The sequence below is a fragment of the Sapajus apella genome, unplaced genomic scaffold (genome assembly GCF_009761245.1).
Source record: "Sapajus apella isolate SASKATOON/1434 unplaced genomic scaffold, GSC_monkey_1.0 scaffold6, whole genome shotgun sequence".
Taxonomy (NCBI): domain Eukaryota; kingdom Metazoa; phylum Chordata; class Mammalia; order Primates; family Cebidae; genus Sapajus; species Sapajus apella.
The window spans coordinates 11,818,619-11,836,180 of NW_022436946.1; the positions used below are offsets into that span (position 1 = coordinate 11,818,619).

Sequence of the window (17,562 nt, forward strand, 5' to 3'; positions counted from 1 at the left end):
AGAGAGAGAGAGAGAGAGAGAGAGAGAGAGAGAGAGAGAGAGAGAGATCCTGTATTCCTAGCCTACCATCATGTGAAATATGAAATCTCCAGTTGGTTTCTTTACTTTGCCTTCGGTTGACAGTATGGCAGTAGTTAGGAATATAGGCCAGGTATAAAGAGACAGGCCAGTAGATTGCCCAGGTTTAAATCCCAGCTCCACCAATTACTGATTATGTAACCATAGCCAAATTGCTTAACTTCTCTTTGTCACAGATTCCACACTGGATTATTGGAAAGAGTAAGTGTGTAAAACTCACAGAACCGTGCCTGCCACTGCACTCAGTAAGAGCCAGCTATGATGTTGATGACACTGTTTACCATGTCACACTGACCTGGTCTTGGACATCCTCATCACACAACTCCAGCTGCATAATGCGCTCGAAAGGTCGGAAGAGTAATTCATTGAAGTGAAAATGAGGTGGCTCATTCCAGTCAGTGAGGACCTCTGTCAGTATGTCATGGATGAAGGAAACAGCCTTCTGAGACACATGTCTTTCCTTATGGCAAGCAGCCTGCAAAATTCAGAGAGTGGCACACCATCAGGATGGCAGACAAGTGAGAATGTGGCTTCTGAAGGCTTTCCTAACCTGCCTTATTACAAGGAGGTAGAGGAAGCAATTCTGTTAAAGTCAAAACATTCTAAGGGATAAATATACACGAATTCCACACTAAATTGGATTTTTAACAATGTAACCAGCTTATTAGACACAACATCAATTTCATGTTGATGTTTCTGGAAAAAGAAAAAGTTTCTGGTAATTTCTTTTTCTGTAACATGACAATTTTCTTGAATGGTATAGAACATGCTCACTCTAAAGCCACCAGAACCCAGTCTAGGGATGCCTCATGGTTTCATCTTAAATGTGCCCCACACATAGGAAGATCAGATGAGTCATCTGTCCCTCAGTGAGGTAAGGGACAAATTGTCACAATAGCTATAATTGGTTTTCAAACCTCCTGGTATCCAGGTTCTTGAGTAGTCCTTTCAAATACTGGCCCTGGGCTTGGATGTGTGAGCTGCTTTGGCCAGCAGAACACATGCAAACATCATGTCAGTACAGGATTAAAGTACTCGTGATTTGGGGTTTGTCCTGTTGTTGGTCTTGGAAACTCTAAGGGTGTCATGTGAACAAGCTGGAGCTAGTTTGCAGGAGGCTAGTCTATGTGAGAGACCATGAAGAGAGAGACCCCTTTGTCTAGCCTTCCCAGTTAAGGCCAACATGAACCATCTGGCCCCAGTCTTTGCACCAGCTGACCATATACACACAATTAAAGCCAATGAGATCCACCATGCCTGGCCATGACTAGAACTGCCCAGAGGAGCCTACCTCAAATTTTTGACTCATGGAATCATAAGGTAAATAAATGGTGGTTGTTTTAAGCCACAAGACGTTGGGGAGTCCTTATTGTAAAGTAAAAGATAACCTATGGGCTCTTTCTCCATGATTATGTTGCTATTTTCTTATATTTTATTGCACTTTAGGTTCTGGGGTACATGTGCAGAGCATGCAGGATTGTTGCATAGGTACATGCATGGCAATGTGGTTTGCTGCCTCCATCCCCGTCACCTATATCTGGCATTTCTCCCCATGTTATCCCTCCCCAACTCCCTGCCCCCCCGCTGTCCCCTAGCTCCGCCCCCCGACAGACCCCAGTGTGTGATGGTCCCCTCCCTGTGTCCATGTGTTCTCATTGTTCAACACCCGCCTATGAGTGAGAACAGGTGGTGGTTGATTTTCTGTTCTTGCATCAGTTTGCTGAGAATGATGGTTTCCAGATTCCTCCATGTCCCTACAAAGGACACGAACTCATTGTTTTTAAATTTTCTACCCACTTTTCTTAACAGAAAGTTCTCAGGTTAATAATTTAAGTTCCAAGAAGTGTTTTATGATTTAGCTCTACCAGATAAGGGCAAAAGGGCCATTAAGAATAGTTATCACTGCAAAACAGGCAACAGTTTTCCCTGTCAACTTAGAAGTGGCCAGTTCTCATGTACTGAGATGCTTAGATGTAGAGCTGCCATGAAATTGATCACACAAACTGCTTTCCTTTGGAGAGTGAAAGGGTCTTATTAATTTTGTTGGGAAAATCAAGACATAGGGTTCCCTGACTGAAAGGACACCGTCCTGAGTATATTTAGCTATTAGAAAAATAGATAGGTAGGAACCAAAGACAATGGTGTATTTATGTATAAAAATAAAGCTATTAGGAATCATCCACAGTCTTTCTCTTCCAGGCTTAGGTTGATACCAGATCATGAAAAATGAAAAACCAGCTCAGTCGTATAATTGCAAAGAAAGAGGGTCAGAGTGAGACTAGGTAGTACTGCCCTTTGGGGCGATTCTTTAGATGCCATGAAGTATAACCAGAAAACAGTGATGTTTGTGACCAGGTGATAAGCAACTTCCCACTGCCCAATGCCCACAGTGCTTTGTCCCCAGACATGAATGCAGGCCCCTATGCTGGTGCTGCTGCTCACTGACTTATTAGTTCCAGCCCCTTCCCACCTTCCAAGTACTCACCTCCACCAGGTGTGGGGCCACAAGGCTCCAGCAGCGCATCACGTGGAGCAGGGGCCGTGCTTTGCTACGCACGATCCTCAGCATGGCATCCCCCAGGCGGAACAGATGGAGGGCGCTTTTGCGGTCTTGAGTGGATTTAACTTCTCCTATGGGAAGGCAAGAACATAAATGCCAGAAAGCCAAACTCAGTCATAGTCTGACCTATTCAAGCAAAGAGAGAGGGTGACAATCTAGGTAGGACCAATAGGGTAATTTGATATTGGCTAACAAAGGGAAGAGAGAGATTCAAGGAGGATGTGGTGGTTCACTCAGTAAGGCCTGCGTCACCGTCTCATTCATCACTGTAGTTCCGGTACCTGGGATGTGACAGGTGTGATCGAGATTTGTCAATAAGAGGGAATGAGGTAGTGGTTCAGTCGGAGGGCTGAGAAGTCTGACTGTCTGGGCTCATATCCTGGCACCATTTAGTAGTTGTGTTAGGTCAGGCCAAAGATATTCCTCTTTAACGATCTCGTCTCTAAACCTGGGGACAATACTGCCCACTCCTAAAATTGCTTCCAAAATTAAACATGATAATACACACCAAGTGCTCAGCATGGGCCCAGCATATACTCACTGGCCAACATTGTTAGCCATTATTATTGATCTTGTTACTGTCACCTTTCACAGTCACCATCTGCTGTGCCAATCCTTAATAAACCTCTGCAGCCTTTGCCAAGCAGGCCTGGTCCCTCTGCTGCTCCGTAACATGCTGTCTGGCCTGCTCTGTCTCGTTTTAATACTATTCTTGCCTATCCCAGTCTTGGGCTATGTCTTGGCCACTGTCACATTCATCTTCCCCACCCCCTCCTTGCTCATGTCCTATTGCCTCTCTTCTACTTCCTACTGGGGATGGGACCCAAGTCTAAACACAAAATTCATTTCTGTTTTTTTAATTTTTTTTGAGACAGAGTCTCGCTCTGCTGCCCAGGCTGGAGTGCAGTGGTGTAATCCTGGCTCACTGCAACCTCTGCTTCCTGGGTTTAAGTGATTCTCCTGCCTCAGTCTCCTGAGTAGCTGGAATTACAGGCATGAGCCACCACGCCCAGCTAATTTTTGTATTTTTAGTAGAGTTGGGGTTTCACCATGTTGGCCAGGATAGTCTCGATCTCTTGACCTTGTGGTCTGCCAGCCTCAGCCTCCCAAAGTGCTGGGAATACAGGTGTGAGCCTCGGAGCCCGGCCCATTTCTGTTTCATATATACCTTTATGCATAGCCTGAAGGCAATTTTGTTTTTCCCTTTGGGACCCTCAGTAAACTGTGTGTTGTGTGCCTGCATTTCAAGTGCGACTCATCACATGAGGTCAGGTGTAGAACTTTCCACTTGTGGCATCATGCCATTGCTTAAAAAGTTTTGGATTCTAAGCATTTTGGATTTGGGATTTTTGGATTAGGGATACTTAACCTGTAATAATCATCATGGATGTTGACTGTAAGTTTACCCTGCTCTTTAAGATCACATAACTGGGCTAGGTTGTAGCAGTAAATCCTGGAGTGCTCTTTTAAAAAAACACTTTCCATTAAGAACCGATGTTAGAAACAAGCTGATAGTATCCTCTGGAAGTTTGTTTTAATTTAACCTTGGCCTAAGTGAACACCAGCTTTGTAAAGTTTACATTGAGATTTAAACTCAATCAGTAAAAAAACTGCATCAGACACTGTGTTGGTTCTGTAAGTCTTTAATCACTTTAATTTTTATAGCAATTATATTTTCTTCTAAGAAAATATAATTATTGCTGTCTTACAGAGTAGAAAATTGAATGTCTGAAAAGTGATATGACTTGCCTCCGACACTGTGGCTGGTAAGTGCTGGAGGCTGCATTTTATATTCCTACCTGACTGATTGCAAAGCAAGGCTCCCTCTTTCTAGATTTACTGCCTCTCCCTGGCCCTTGATCATTTTGTTCTTTGTAAGCTCAGAGTCTACTGTTTTCTCCAAGGCAAAATACTTTGAAAGTTACCCCTGGGCTCCGAGATTCTCTGGAAGTCTGATGGGACTGAGAGGTTGGCTTTATATAGCTCAGGTTTTAAAGTCTGTTAAAAACCAGCGGGGAAACAACTGTGGCTCTCAAATCCAAATCTGCAGCAAGGATGAAAAAGCCAAATATACTGCACTTAGAACTTTAGATTCCTAAGGATGGAAGGGACCTCAGAGGTATGCAGTCCAACCTGTCACTAGGGTATATCCCTGGCACATGGCTCCCTGTCTCTGCCTGAACTCATCTGGGACAAGGTGCTCACTGTTTCAGGACGACCACTTGTGCTGTTGAACAACTGCATCTGCGAGGGACCCTTGGACAATTCAGCACAACTCTACTTTGTCTTCCACAAGACTGGTCTTCAAGGGGGCCTTATTTCTTCACCTGGCCTTGCTGGTGAGTACAGGGATACTGACCCATCATTAATGGGATATACCTCTGAGATCAGTTTTGCATGAGTGGTATGCAGTTTCCTTTTTAATCATTACTTTTGGAATCAGTGGTTGCTTCTACATACCACAAACCACCTCTGACCAGCTGGCTGGACAGAGGTGTGTGGTATGGTCTGTGATATGCAGAAAAGTTCCACCCTCATGTGAAGGAAGCTATCTGCACCCTAAGTAGCCACACAATTTCTACCACAAGCACAAAACTTAGCAGAACAACCTGGTCCAGCTCCAGTGGTAATTCTTGTAGATGTGGCAGCAGCAGTGTTTCCATTCACAAAGAGTTTTACCACCCCTCACACATGGTGCCTCAAAATTTGGAGATAAATCTATACTTGGGCTTAGCCTGAATATAAGCAAAGGGAATGTGGACTCAAATCTTCAGGCACACTGCTGGTGACAGAGGCCTGGGCTATTTCCTGCTAACTTCCTGGCATATGGTTTCTTCAGGGAAAGAATTACCTGGCATTGCCAGAGAGTAATCAACTGTATCTGTAACAGAATGGAAAAGCTGAGACTGTGATGCTTTCTTCAGCTGGTAAAGAAAACCTCCCAGAGCCATGAGGTTCAACTTATCCGTAGCATCTTCAAACAGCCTGGATGCAAACAGAAAGAGATGCATTCTTTAAAAACAATTCAGCAAGGTCTTTATGGCAGGATGATTATGGTAATTTTGTTGATGTGATTAATGGAAATGCTGTGTAAACACTGTAGACAAATGTATGGTATTATATCTATTCTAACTGTGCACAAGTTTGCTCTAACCATGAGATTTTAATTCAAAGGCGAAAATAATATATTAAAAAATATCTTTGTGCCCTCATGATCTAGCTCCACCATGGTAGGCACTCAAAAAATGCTTGGCAAGAAGTTGAAAGATGGCAAAGCATTGTTCCCAGAAACTGAGTAACTGGGAATGGAATCTTCAGAATTAGCTTCAATTTCATAAATGATGTCAAAAAAACATCCAGGACGTTAATAAATAAGGTTTATCTGTCTATAATTTATGAGTATAATCCTGGAAAGGATACAAAAATAGCTAAGAGTGGATTCTGTAAGTCCCCTCCAGGGTGGGGACTGCTCTCATACACCCAAAGGCCTGGATGTTATGGGAACGCAAGGATCTGTTTGGAAGAAAGAATGTTCCCTAGCATGATGGGCCTTGCAGGTTCCTTTTCTCTTCCATTCAGCTGGGCACAGACCTTGCCAGCAGAAGATGGGGGGCCCAGTAGCAGGACTTAGGGGAGGATCTGAAGGTCACTGGAATGAGGAATGGAGAGCTCCGATCTCTGTTTTATGAGGCCACAATGAGGAATGTGCCAGGTGAGCCTTCATGGCTCTTGGGTCACCCTGCTATCTGCCCTCCAAGCCTAGGGACACCACAGGGCAAGCAGTGCTTTGGGGGTGCCATGGGCTGCTTCAGGGACAGGGTCTCTAATAGAAATGGAATCACAAGTCGTTTTTGAAGGAGAAAAATGAGACACACAAGTTTTAAGATGGGAATTAGTGGATTAAATGTTTATAAATGATGGAAACAAATATATTTTTCTTGCTATTTTGTAACTTTCAATTTTGATACCATTTGCTTTCTGGGTCTCATTAACCATTTCTCCTCCCTCATTCCTAGTAAGAAAATAGTGATGAATACTACATTCCACCTGACACTTGTATTTACTTCCAAATTCTAAAACATTTTCACAGCCAACTTGGATAAGCAGGAGAAAGCAATTATGGCAGTGGGTTAGGAGATGGAGAGACTGAGCCTCAGTGCAGCTACGTGTACAGACAAGACCCGGCAGCTGGCGAGTGCAAAGCAAGGACAGGAGCTCAGGTCAACCTGAGTCCCAGCTCAGGGAGTGCTCCTCCCACTCCCATCGCCCTCCTGTCTGTCCTCCCTGTGCCCCTGAGGGGGGTCTGGGACAGAGTGCCCGAACGCTGAAGAGGTAAATGAGGTGGAGCTGTGTGTGATGGGTGGACAAATGCACTTTCAACCTCAGGAAGTGCCACCAAACAGTTATTGGCGATTTTCCCTCTTTACCTTCACGTGGTTGTTGGGCATCAATAAATAACACATGGGTGGGGAATTTTTGAAAGCAGCCAAAATCATAAAAATAGTGGATTTTTACCATTTGTCAAGCTCCATTCCAGGTACATCCGGTTAATAATTAATTTGCCCTCACAACTACCCAGTGGCAGGGCTACTTTTTAAAAATTGTACTTTTAAGTTCTAGGGTACATGTGCAGATCTTGCAGGATTGTTACATAGGTACACACATACCATGACAGAGCTACTTTTAAAAAATGACCCTATTTTACCAATGAAGAAGCCAGGCAGGATCCAGGGAGGTGAGGTCGCTTGAGATCCCAGAGTAAGCGCATAGAAAACGTTTCATTCCAAGTATGGGTATAACAGTAGAGAGAACTAAGCTTGAGAAAGATGGAAGAGATTTAAGTGATTGGCTAACAAATGGGTCGACCCTGGCATGACTGAGACCAGATGGATGTGGGTGAGCAGCCTCCCGGGAAGTGGGAGGCTGGCGCCGCGCACCTGTCAGCCTGCGTGGATAGGGTGAGCACCACCTTGGCGGCGCTGCTCCCACTCATGAGGCTCCCACCGCGGAAGTCGGAGGCCCGTCCCCGGCTGCCTTCCCGGACGAGGTCCTGGATGGACAGGGGCTGGACAACGGGGGCTGTGCTCAGGGTGCGCCCCTGCTCTGGGCTCTGCTCAGGGGGCGAGCCCTCACACTCAGGGTCCCCAAGGAGGCCAGCACTCCCAGTGGCCTTCTGGGGCTGGCTGATGGTCAGAGGGGGCTGCGAGGCGCCGTCACTGAAGTGGTTGTGCTCCAGGGTGCCCACGTACTCACACACCCTAGAAAGAGCACAGATAAGCAGCTGTTAGGAGCCACGATCACCCGGCAGTTCCACAACCCCACAGTGCCTGACAAAGGAAGTGCAGCCAGCTCTGCAAGCTCCCCAGCTTTCCCTCCTTTCCTGTGATCAGTCAGTCCTTCCCTCCTGTGTTCTCATGTCACACTGCATTAGTAATAGTAGTATTTGAGTTGGACAAGACAGCCTTGAAGTGGGTAAAGGATTCTTTGGGTTCTCGCATCCCAGGCTGGGAGAAAGATGGCCAATGGGGCCTGGTTCATCCAGTCCCCCTGCATCGCCCAGCTCACTGGCTTATCTGCCCTCCTGCTGCTTCAGCCACTTTTCCCCAGGCACCCTGTTTCCCTCTACACAGTGCTCTGATTAGGAGTTGGGAAGCGTTTCCTTATGATAGGATCCCAGAATGACCATGCCTATGATGGACAGGCCATCCAGCCACAGTGAGTTCTTTCCAGCCATGTCCCGCCTGGTCCTGATGGTGCCACATAACTCAACGTCCGGGTGGGGTGGGTGGCGGCTGGGTGGGAGGCAGCTGGGTGGGAGGGGGGTCACCAAATCATGGCAAACACAGGGAAGTGTCACCACACGTGCTACAACTGCCAACTTCCAAATGGTTTGTTCCCAACAGAACTGGGGACGAAGATGGTTTGCAAGGTACCTCATCTTGGAGGAAGTCCGTTTACTGGTAAAGAGCGTTGTGGAAAATCCACTGTGATGTTCTAGAATCAGGGAATTTTTCAATCTCTAACCCACTGCTTGGGCACCAGGTAAGCCTTTTTCTTTTTTCCTTTCTTTTTCTTGTTAGGACAATAAAGAGCATCAGGTCAGCAGTCTTCATAATAAAACAATTTTGCTCAACAAACACTCATGGCTGTATTTGCTCTGAAGACGTGAAACTGAACCCAGCTCTGGCTGCTGCCCTGGGCCATCGGCCATCGCCTTGGTCACTCTTGCCCCAAGCCTGCTCTGCCTAGACCTGGGTTTGGAGTAAGCCTGGGGCGTGTGCTGCGGAGAAGGAGAAGGAACAGTGTGGCCAGTCCTGCCCTGCTCCACGGGCAGTGCTCCTTCCACGGTGCTGGGTCTGCCCTGAGGCAACACTTGGGGAGACCTGCTTTCAGTCTTAATCGTAAGAGGACTTGGACTCTGGAGCTATTGCTGGGTTTCATCTTACAGGCACTGTGCACTATATAATTGGGAGTTTCTTTTCACTTTGATCTACAATGCTTAGAGCTAAATTTTTGGCCTGTCTTTGGCAGAGGGGTACTATTTGTTTTGTTTCTCGGTCTAGCTAAATTAAAACTAGGTGTCTTCTATTTTCTGTATCCAAATAAGCTATCTGAAATCTTTAAGTAAAGAGGACGCTGATAAGCATATAGCAATGTAATATTGTGGTAACGTGACCAGTTTTAGATTTGCGCAGTATTCACCTAACTTACATAGTCATCTCAATCCATTATTTAACTGGTTTTTCTTCCTTGGGACAACACATCTCTCTCTCATAAAAATGTCAATAGAAAAGTCACAATTCCTCAGACCCAGTTCTGGCCCCTGTTCTCAAAACATACATTTAGTTGGGCCCTTCCTTATTCCCTCTTCTCTTTCCATGTCTCATGTGAAGTTTACTCAAACTCTGTGAATTGTTACAATCACTTTACATGCTGGCAGGCTCTTGAGTCTACCCCTCTCCACCCCCAAAGCCTGCTCCAGGCTTCCCAAGGCAGGGTCGGTGCCAGCTGGGGTTGGGAGCCCGTCATGCACCTGAACACATGTGGCCAGCAGTCCGGGTTGTGGCTTCCCATCTCCAGGCCTACGCTGAGGATGGCTTCCATGCACAAGACGTGGGCAGTGTGCAGCCACACCCCCTGCACCTTCCCAATCTGCTCCAGTTTCTGCTCCACTTTTAGTTTCACTGTGCCAGAAAGACATTTATTAAAATAACAGGTTGAGTAAGGGAGACAGAAAGGGAGAGAGAAAGAATGAAGATGAAAGAATGTGTGTCATGCAAGGGCAGAAAGGAAAGGACAGACTTCAGTGGCAGCCAGCGCCTCCACAGCAGGTCCTTGCAGACTGTCATGCAAACCACCCAGCCGGCGGGTCCCACGTGCCAGTGGCCCCAGCTTTGCGGTTCCAGAAGTCGGATGGATCCTGAGCTGGCAGGTGCCATTCCCCCAGGCCCTTTCATGGGCTCTGGGCCAGGCACGGCAGTGTGGATGGGTTTCATGAGCCAATTCCAGCTAAAGCCATCTGGGCCCAGATCCTTACACTTCCCAAAAATTGGTCAAATGGAAGAATTCCTGGCTTTCTGCAAGGTTTCTCTGAGATTGTTGTAATGTTAGGCTTTCATTATGATCATCATCTCTAAAACAACTTATTTATGTATATTTTGGGCACCAGAATGACTGCTCTGTCACTGAAAGTGACCAATATCATTTCATCCCTTGAGTCTGTATTTGTGAGCTTCGAATAATACTTTTAAAAATTGTAGGCTGGGTGTGGTGGCTCACGCCTGTAATACCAGCACTTTGGGAGGCCAAGGTGGGTAGATCACCTGAGGTGGGGAGTTTGAGACCAGTCTGAGCAACATGGAGCAACCCCGTCTCTACTAAAATTGCAAAATTAGTTGGGCATGATGGCGCATGCCTGTAATCCCAGCTACTCAGGAGGCTGAGGCAGAAGAATCCCTTGAACCCGGGAGGTGAAGGTTATGGTGTGCTGAGATTGCACCATTACACTCCAGCTTGGGCAACAACAGCAAAACTTCATCTCAAAAAAAAAAAATTAAAAAGAATTGTAGATGATTAATGAGAGAATGCAGAAGGTGATGACTTCAGTAATGCAAAATGCTAAGGCAAGGCCAAACCAGTGTCCTCCTTGAATAAAGGTTTCAAGTCATTGCATCTGGTGAGATAATTAAGTGATGTTTCAGAACCCAGAAATACAGCAAGCCAACCTCAAAGGAATCTGAACCATCTTCCAATACAAGGAGCAAAGTGATTTTTAGCAAAACATCATTTGTCTCATAAATGTGATACTAATTTTATGTATGTATGTATGTATGTATGTATGTTTTTGAGATGGAGTCTTGCTCTGTCACCCAGGCTGGAGTACAGTGGCGCCATCTTGGTTCACTGCAACCTCTACCTCCCAGGTTCAAGTGATTCTCCTGTCTCAGCCTCTCAAGTAGCTGGGATGACAGGCACCTGCCACCATACCCAGCTAACTTTCGTTTTTTTTTTTTTTTTTTTTTTTTTTTTTTTTTTTTTTTTAGCAGAGAGAAGTTTCTGTCACCATGTTGGCCAGGCTGGTCTCAAACTTCTGACCTCCAATGATCTACCTACCTCAGCCACCCAAAGTGTTAGGATTAGAGGTGTGAGCCACTGCACTTGCCCTTTTTATCTATGTTTTTAAGATAGGGTCTCACTCTGTCACTCAGGCTAGAGTGAAATAGCATGATTATGGCTCACTGCAGCCTGGACCTCCCTAGGCTTGGCGATTCTCCCACCTCAGCCTCCCAAGTAGATGGGACTACAGGCATATGCCACCATGCCTGGCTAATATTTGCATTTTGAGTAGAGACAGGGTTTCACTATTTGCCCAGGCTGGGTTGAACTCCTGCACTCAAGCCATCCACTTTCCTCAGCCTCCCAAAGTACTGGGATTACAGGTGTAAGCCACCGTGCCCAGCCTCTATTGTTTGTATTTCATCTGAATATCATGGTCATGGTTTTGTGGGTTTTTAAAAAATAACTGTGAATGTAAGGATTTTTATGTAGTTTATGGTTGTATAATATTTAAGTAAAACTGTGAGACTCCTTTTTAACACTGGGGATCTGTGAGAACTATTTTGCTTTCAAATGGGTCTCTAAATTTTATTCAAGTCTGAGAAACACAGAACTAAGCTGTGTTTCTCAGCTAAAAATGTACAGCTGACTCAGTGACTTGCTACAGTGCATATCTGATAGTAGTTACACGATTTGGACCAAGCTTGCATTTTCCCTTTGGTTTGCCGCCTGCCTTGTACCTTCTGTTGCTGTCAGGATGGTCACTCCCTTCCCTTAGATCCAGATAATCATCAGCTTCATCAACTCACTGATTTCAACACGTTAAAAATTAGCCATTTCCCAAGTTCACAAAGCTCAGATTTTTCTGATAAGGGCCTCCTCTTCCTGAGCCTCCCCTCATGACTTTTCTCCACCTGTTTAATTTTCCCCTTTAGAAAACTGGCCAATCTGCCTTCCGCCACTATAACCTGAAGGGTCTTCAAGTGTGCACTGCTGTGAAGAGCCAAAGCCATGAATAGATGATGACAGAGGTGTGAACAGTTCGGCCAGGTGGGCCTGTGGGACCCCTGGCAGCACCTGCTGCACTTTGCTTGCCACCAGGGGTCAGTATGTCTCTCATTCTCCAGAGGGATCTTACGTAGGTCACCCACATAGAACAGACCCAAGCCTGTGGCTCAGCAGGATCTTGTGGATCAGTGGTGTGCACATACTGGGCATCACACACAGAACAGGCACCAGTGTTGGTTGGCATGTGTGGGCCTGTGCAGGTGTGTGCATACCACACCTAAGGCACTAGGTGGGTCTGGCTCTCCAGTTGTTACCTTGTGCGATGGCATCACTGGGTTCTTGGGCCTCCCTCTCTTCTTTTTCTTCTTGGACACAGGAGGCAGCTGCCATCTGGGCAAGGGCCGAGGCGCAGTTAGCAGCAACCCCTTTAGAGAAGACAGACAATGACTTCTTGACTGAGTATATCCTGCAACCATTCACCTGGCAGAACCCCTTCTGAAGGGTTTCCCCACCACCGCCAGATCATTCTCAGTGAGTTCTTCAGGACCACAGCCAGGGAACACGACTCCCACTGGTACCTAGTGCGCAGCTCAGCCGTGCGGCTTTCCGCAGCCCGTCGAGGCTCATGCAGATGGCGTCCCGCTCCTTCTGGTTCTGCTCTTTGATGCCTTCAGCTCCCAGAATGAAGGCCAGCCCTTTGGAGCTCCCTGCCATTCGACCAGTTAGTGGGGTTGATAAAGTATCTATCAAGTTCTTCCAGCAGCCCACCAGAATATAGCGAGCAAATGCCACGCCTGCAACATGGAGGGGTGTGAGTCACTTTCTACATACAAAAACGAGCTGGCAATGAATGACATGGCACTCTCTTGCCATCAAATGAGCAGTACTGAGTTGCACACAATTCTACAACAGGAAATATAACTTAATGGATTATATGGGATCACGTTTCACTTTGTTCTTATAAATAATAAATGTTGCATTACCAGCTGGATGATGCTAAGTAACTTCCATCAATTACTTTTTCTAACAAAGACAAAATCTTGATTCAAGTCACTACATAGTAATTTAATTGCTGGTAACACATGCAGTGTATGGCTGTTCATAAACTCAAGACCCAGGTCATTACCTGCCACTGTGGAGTCATCGATTCTCCTGCTCTGGGTGAAAGGAGACTCTGTAGCAGCTGAGGCCATCAGCTGGCCACCAATGGCACTGCTCTCTAAGCCGTCAATATCTGTCAAGGAAAAAGAGTGAAGTTTTCCCCCAAATAAAATGTTCCAGTCAAAAGCAAGCAAATGGCCACCACAATATTCACTTTTAATAAATATCCCTTTTATCTTTTATGTTTGAAGCATGCAGCAACCTTTTATGAGAATATCATAATTTGTTTTATTCTCTCAGTCTAGCTTTATTTCATGTTGGAGTATTTATTCTTTTGTTACATTTTTGCCTATCTTTATTTAAAAATAGATGTAAATTATAAATTATTTCTGTTAGAAAATTAATTTAGAATCTTTTGATATTAAATACTCTTTTTATTGAAAACCATGGATTATTCCCCAATTTAATATGTAAGGTTACCCAGATGTGAGCTTTTCTTTCAGGGCCTCCATATATGAATTAAAAAGAGAATAAGCCTCTTCAGTCAGATAATCACATACTCAGATTGCAAAGTACAATAAATAATACCTTATCATTTTCAAAGTGTTTTCACATAACATTTTTTCACTTGATCATCAAAGCGATTCAAATTAGGTAAGCAGGTCAGTATTATTTTTATTTCACAAAGGAAGAAACAAATAAGAGTCTTGCACCACAAAATGATGCTTCGGTTGACCATGGACTGCATATAAGACAGTGGTCCCATAAGATTATAATAGCATATTTTTATTGCACCTTTTCTATGTTTAGATACACAATACTTGCCACTGTGTTGAGACACTGCTTACAGTATTCAATACATGCGGTGCAGATTTGTAGCCTAGGTGTATAAGTGACTCTATGATGGTCACATAATGACAAAATTGCCTAATATGCATGTCTCAGAACATGTTCCTGTCCTTGCTAAAGGATGCATGACTGTATTTAAAGTAGGTAAATGGCTGAAGGCCATGAGGCTGATGATGGAAAGAATTAGTATTCATGTCTTCTGACTACCATCCAGGCCTCTCTAACTATTCCAGCTCCATACTGGATCTTCAATTAACCTGTTTTAAGTTTTTGTTGAAACAAATTCTCTTCTACAGAATTAGCTCAACAAACCACTCTTTAACATCATGGCAAGGAAAGGACTGGAGTGGGGCTAAGAAGGCTGAGCTTTCATCTTTGCTCTGAATTAAGTAGCCTTGTAGCCCTGGGCCAGGCTCTCCAGGGCCCCGAGTTCCTTGATATAAAGGAAGTAACCACTGGAAAAGTGACTATGGAGTTGAAACATACATACTTGGATGCAATTAATATAGCTGAATGCAACATAGGGAGGGATGGGAAAGGAGGGTAGTTGCGTGTGTGTGTGCGTGTGTGTGTGTGTGTGTGTGTGTTTGAGACAGAGTCTTGCTCTGTCGCCCAGGCTGGAGTGCAGTGGTGCAATCTCGGCTCACTCCAACTTCCCCCTCCTGGGTTCAAGTGATTCTCATGCCTCAGCCTCCTGAATAGCTGGGATTATAGGCATATGCCACCACACCTCGCTAATTTTTGTGTTTTTATTAGAGACAGGATTTCATCATAACGGCCAAGCTGGTCCCGCCTCTGCCTTTCAAAGTGCTGGAATTATAGGCGTGAGCCACTGCCTGTAATTATTAGTATTTATAAAGTCCTGAGTTTAGGACTTTACCATCCCCCCAAGAGGATGAGAATTCTTTGCATGGTGTTTGAAAATTATATCACTGCATCTTTGATTCTTACAGAAATTACAAAAAGCCTGGACACTTCTCAGCAACTATAGAACCAAAAACGGAAGAAATCTGTACGTCTGCTAAGGTGAAAACAGACTTTCTCTGAAATTAATTTGACATAGAGTCAAATGGTCTGATGACATTCGCCAGAAATTTTCATTTATCAAAGTATAATGAATGTTTTCTTTCTCTTCTTTTTTCTGAGATGGGGTCTTGCTCTGTCGCCCAGGCTGGAGTACAGTGGCATGATCATGACTCACTGCAACCTCTGCCTCCCGGGTTTGAGCGATTCTCCTGCCTCAGCCTCCTGAGTAGCTGGGATTACAGGCGTGTGCCACTATGCCTGGCTAATTTTTGTATTTTTTAGTAGAGACAGGGTTTCACCATGTTGGTCAGGCTGGTCTCAAACCACCTGCTTCAGCCTCCCAAAGTGCTGAGATTACAGGCGTGAGCCACCACACCCAACCAATTAATGTTTTCTATGTGCTAGGCAAAGCTCTGAAGAATTCAAGTAACGTAAAATTTATTTCTGTGCTAAAATTCCACAGTTCTATACAATACTCTGACATGACGTCAGGAATGGCCACAGTTAGTACATGATTGATTGATCATGAGATTGCTGGCAATGCTTCTCTTCATACAGAATGAAAAGATCAGACAGAAGTCTCCAAACTCTAGGTTAACTGCTGTTCTGATTCACTTGTCACTTCATACCTGGAATTTAGAATCACAAAGAATCACAGACCCTTATTTTGTTAAATTCTTATGAAAAGCCTTTTTCTATCATTAAAGTTAAATAACTTTCCTATGGACATAGCAATTGAGCTTATTGTTCCATTAATAACAGCGACGGCTAATTAACAGTGATGACTGATGAATATGGGAGCTGTGAATAGTCTATTACTTATTCATTTTACATCTACTGAATGACTCCTTTTATTAAGGTCCGGGCAAGAGAGTCACAGAGATTACTTTTGGCACAGAGAAACTATGGTATTTGCAAATTAAAGTTGGAATGTTTAGGATCCTCATCCAAATTCTCAGACTTAGAAGCTCTGGGCAGTAACTTCCATCCCTACTGAAAGGAGTTTGTGAAAACAGATGGAAGCCAAGGATTGTTTATAGGTAAACTAAATAAATAGCTCTCACACATTTGAATGATGTTTTTCTTTCTTTTTTTTTTTTAGACAGAGTCTCGCTCTATCACTCGGGCTGGAGTGCAGTGACGTGATCTCAGCTCACTACAACCTCTGCCTCCCAGGTTCAAGGGATTCTCCCGCCTCAGCCCTCCAGGTAACTGGGACTGCAGTTGTCTAATTTTTGTTATTTTTTTGTAGATATGGGATTTCACCATGTTGACCAGGCTGGTCTCGAACTCCTGACCTCAAGTGATCCACCTGCCTTGGCCTCCCAAAGTTCTGGGATTATAGGCGTGAGCCACTGTGCCTGGCCTGAATGTTTATTTTTTAAATGGATATAAATGCTATAATAATTAACAAAATACAAATTGATCACCTCTCCAGTGATCCTGATCCCCAAGGTTTGAGGTTCAATCTTACTTCCCCCAATTCCATCCTAGTTCTTGAAGCAAGACTCCAAGTGACAAACAATGACCGGGACTCTGCCACCTATGGACAGACCTCGCTGCATGTCCTGACCTTCTGCCTGATTCCTAAATAGTGCCTCACCCCCAATTCCACATGGCTGGCTTCCACCTGCCAGTAGTTTACTCTGAAACCTTGTAAGAACCCCCAGTGCCAACCATAGGCAATATAACATGCCCTTTGGACAACAGATTCTGCATCCCAGCTGGACTGTCCTGCCAAGCCCAGTGCTATTCTTGTCGGGCACAGAGCCATGTCAAGCTGTGTGAAGATACATACAGACGCTCCAGAGAGGGAGGGCCATGCTCTGCACCTCCTTCTGCTGGAGCCAGGAGAGAATAACTGAGATCAGAAGCCAGTCTGGGGAAGGTAGGTATGCGGCTCACGCCTGTAATCCCAGCACTTTGGGAGGCCAAGGCGGGCAGATCCCTTGAGGTCAGGAGTCGAGACCAGGCTGGCCAACATGGTAAAACCCTGTCTCTACTCAAAATATAAAAATTAGCTGGGCATGGTGGTGGGCACCTGTAATACCAGCTACGGCAGGAAGCTGAGGCAGGAGAATCACTCAAACGCAGGAGGTGGAGGTTGCATGAGCCGAGACGGCGCCACCACACTCCAGCCTGGGCCACAGAGCTGGACTCTGTCTCAAAAAAACAACCAAACAAAAAACCAAAACCCAAACAGATAAAAAAAAAAAAAAACCAGTCTGGGGACTCAGAGCCAATTCAGACAAGCCTGGAGCGCTAACTTATTAAGGCAAGTGATGACCAGACTAAACTTTTGCTGTCTCCCCAATCTTCAGCACTATGGCCAAGCCACAAGAAGCCATGAAAAGCTGGTTTTGCCAAAACATGTTGCTCCACGA

At 45.1% G+C, this 17,562-nt stretch overlaps 1 protein-coding gene across 2 annotated transcripts in view; it reads right to left on the bottom strand.

The window, feature by feature from the left end:
- The window catches only part of ARFGEF3 (ARFGEF family member 3), a 175,781-nt gene that overhangs the window by 39,200 nt on the left and 119,019 nt on the right, over positions 1–17,562 (bottom strand). For both annotated transcript variants that reach the window (XM_032274646.1, XM_032274647.1), the window contains 8 exons: positions 13,329–13,436; positions 12,781–12,996; positions 12,517–12,627; positions 9,672–9,822; positions 7,576–7,896; positions 5,490–5,623; positions 2,564–2,709; positions 374–553 (listed from right to left, as the gene is read on the bottom strand). In XM_032274646.1, coding sequence (XP_032130537.1) covers positions 374–553; positions 2,564–2,709; positions 5,490–5,623; positions 7,576–7,896; positions 9,672–9,822; positions 12,517–12,627; positions 12,781–12,996; positions 13,329–13,436 — 1,367 coding nt within the window. The remainder of the gene's footprint in view (positions 1–373; positions 554–2,563; positions 2,710–5,489; positions 5,624–7,575; positions 7,897–9,671; positions 9,823–12,516; positions 12,628–12,780; positions 12,997–13,328; positions 13,437–17,562) is intronic.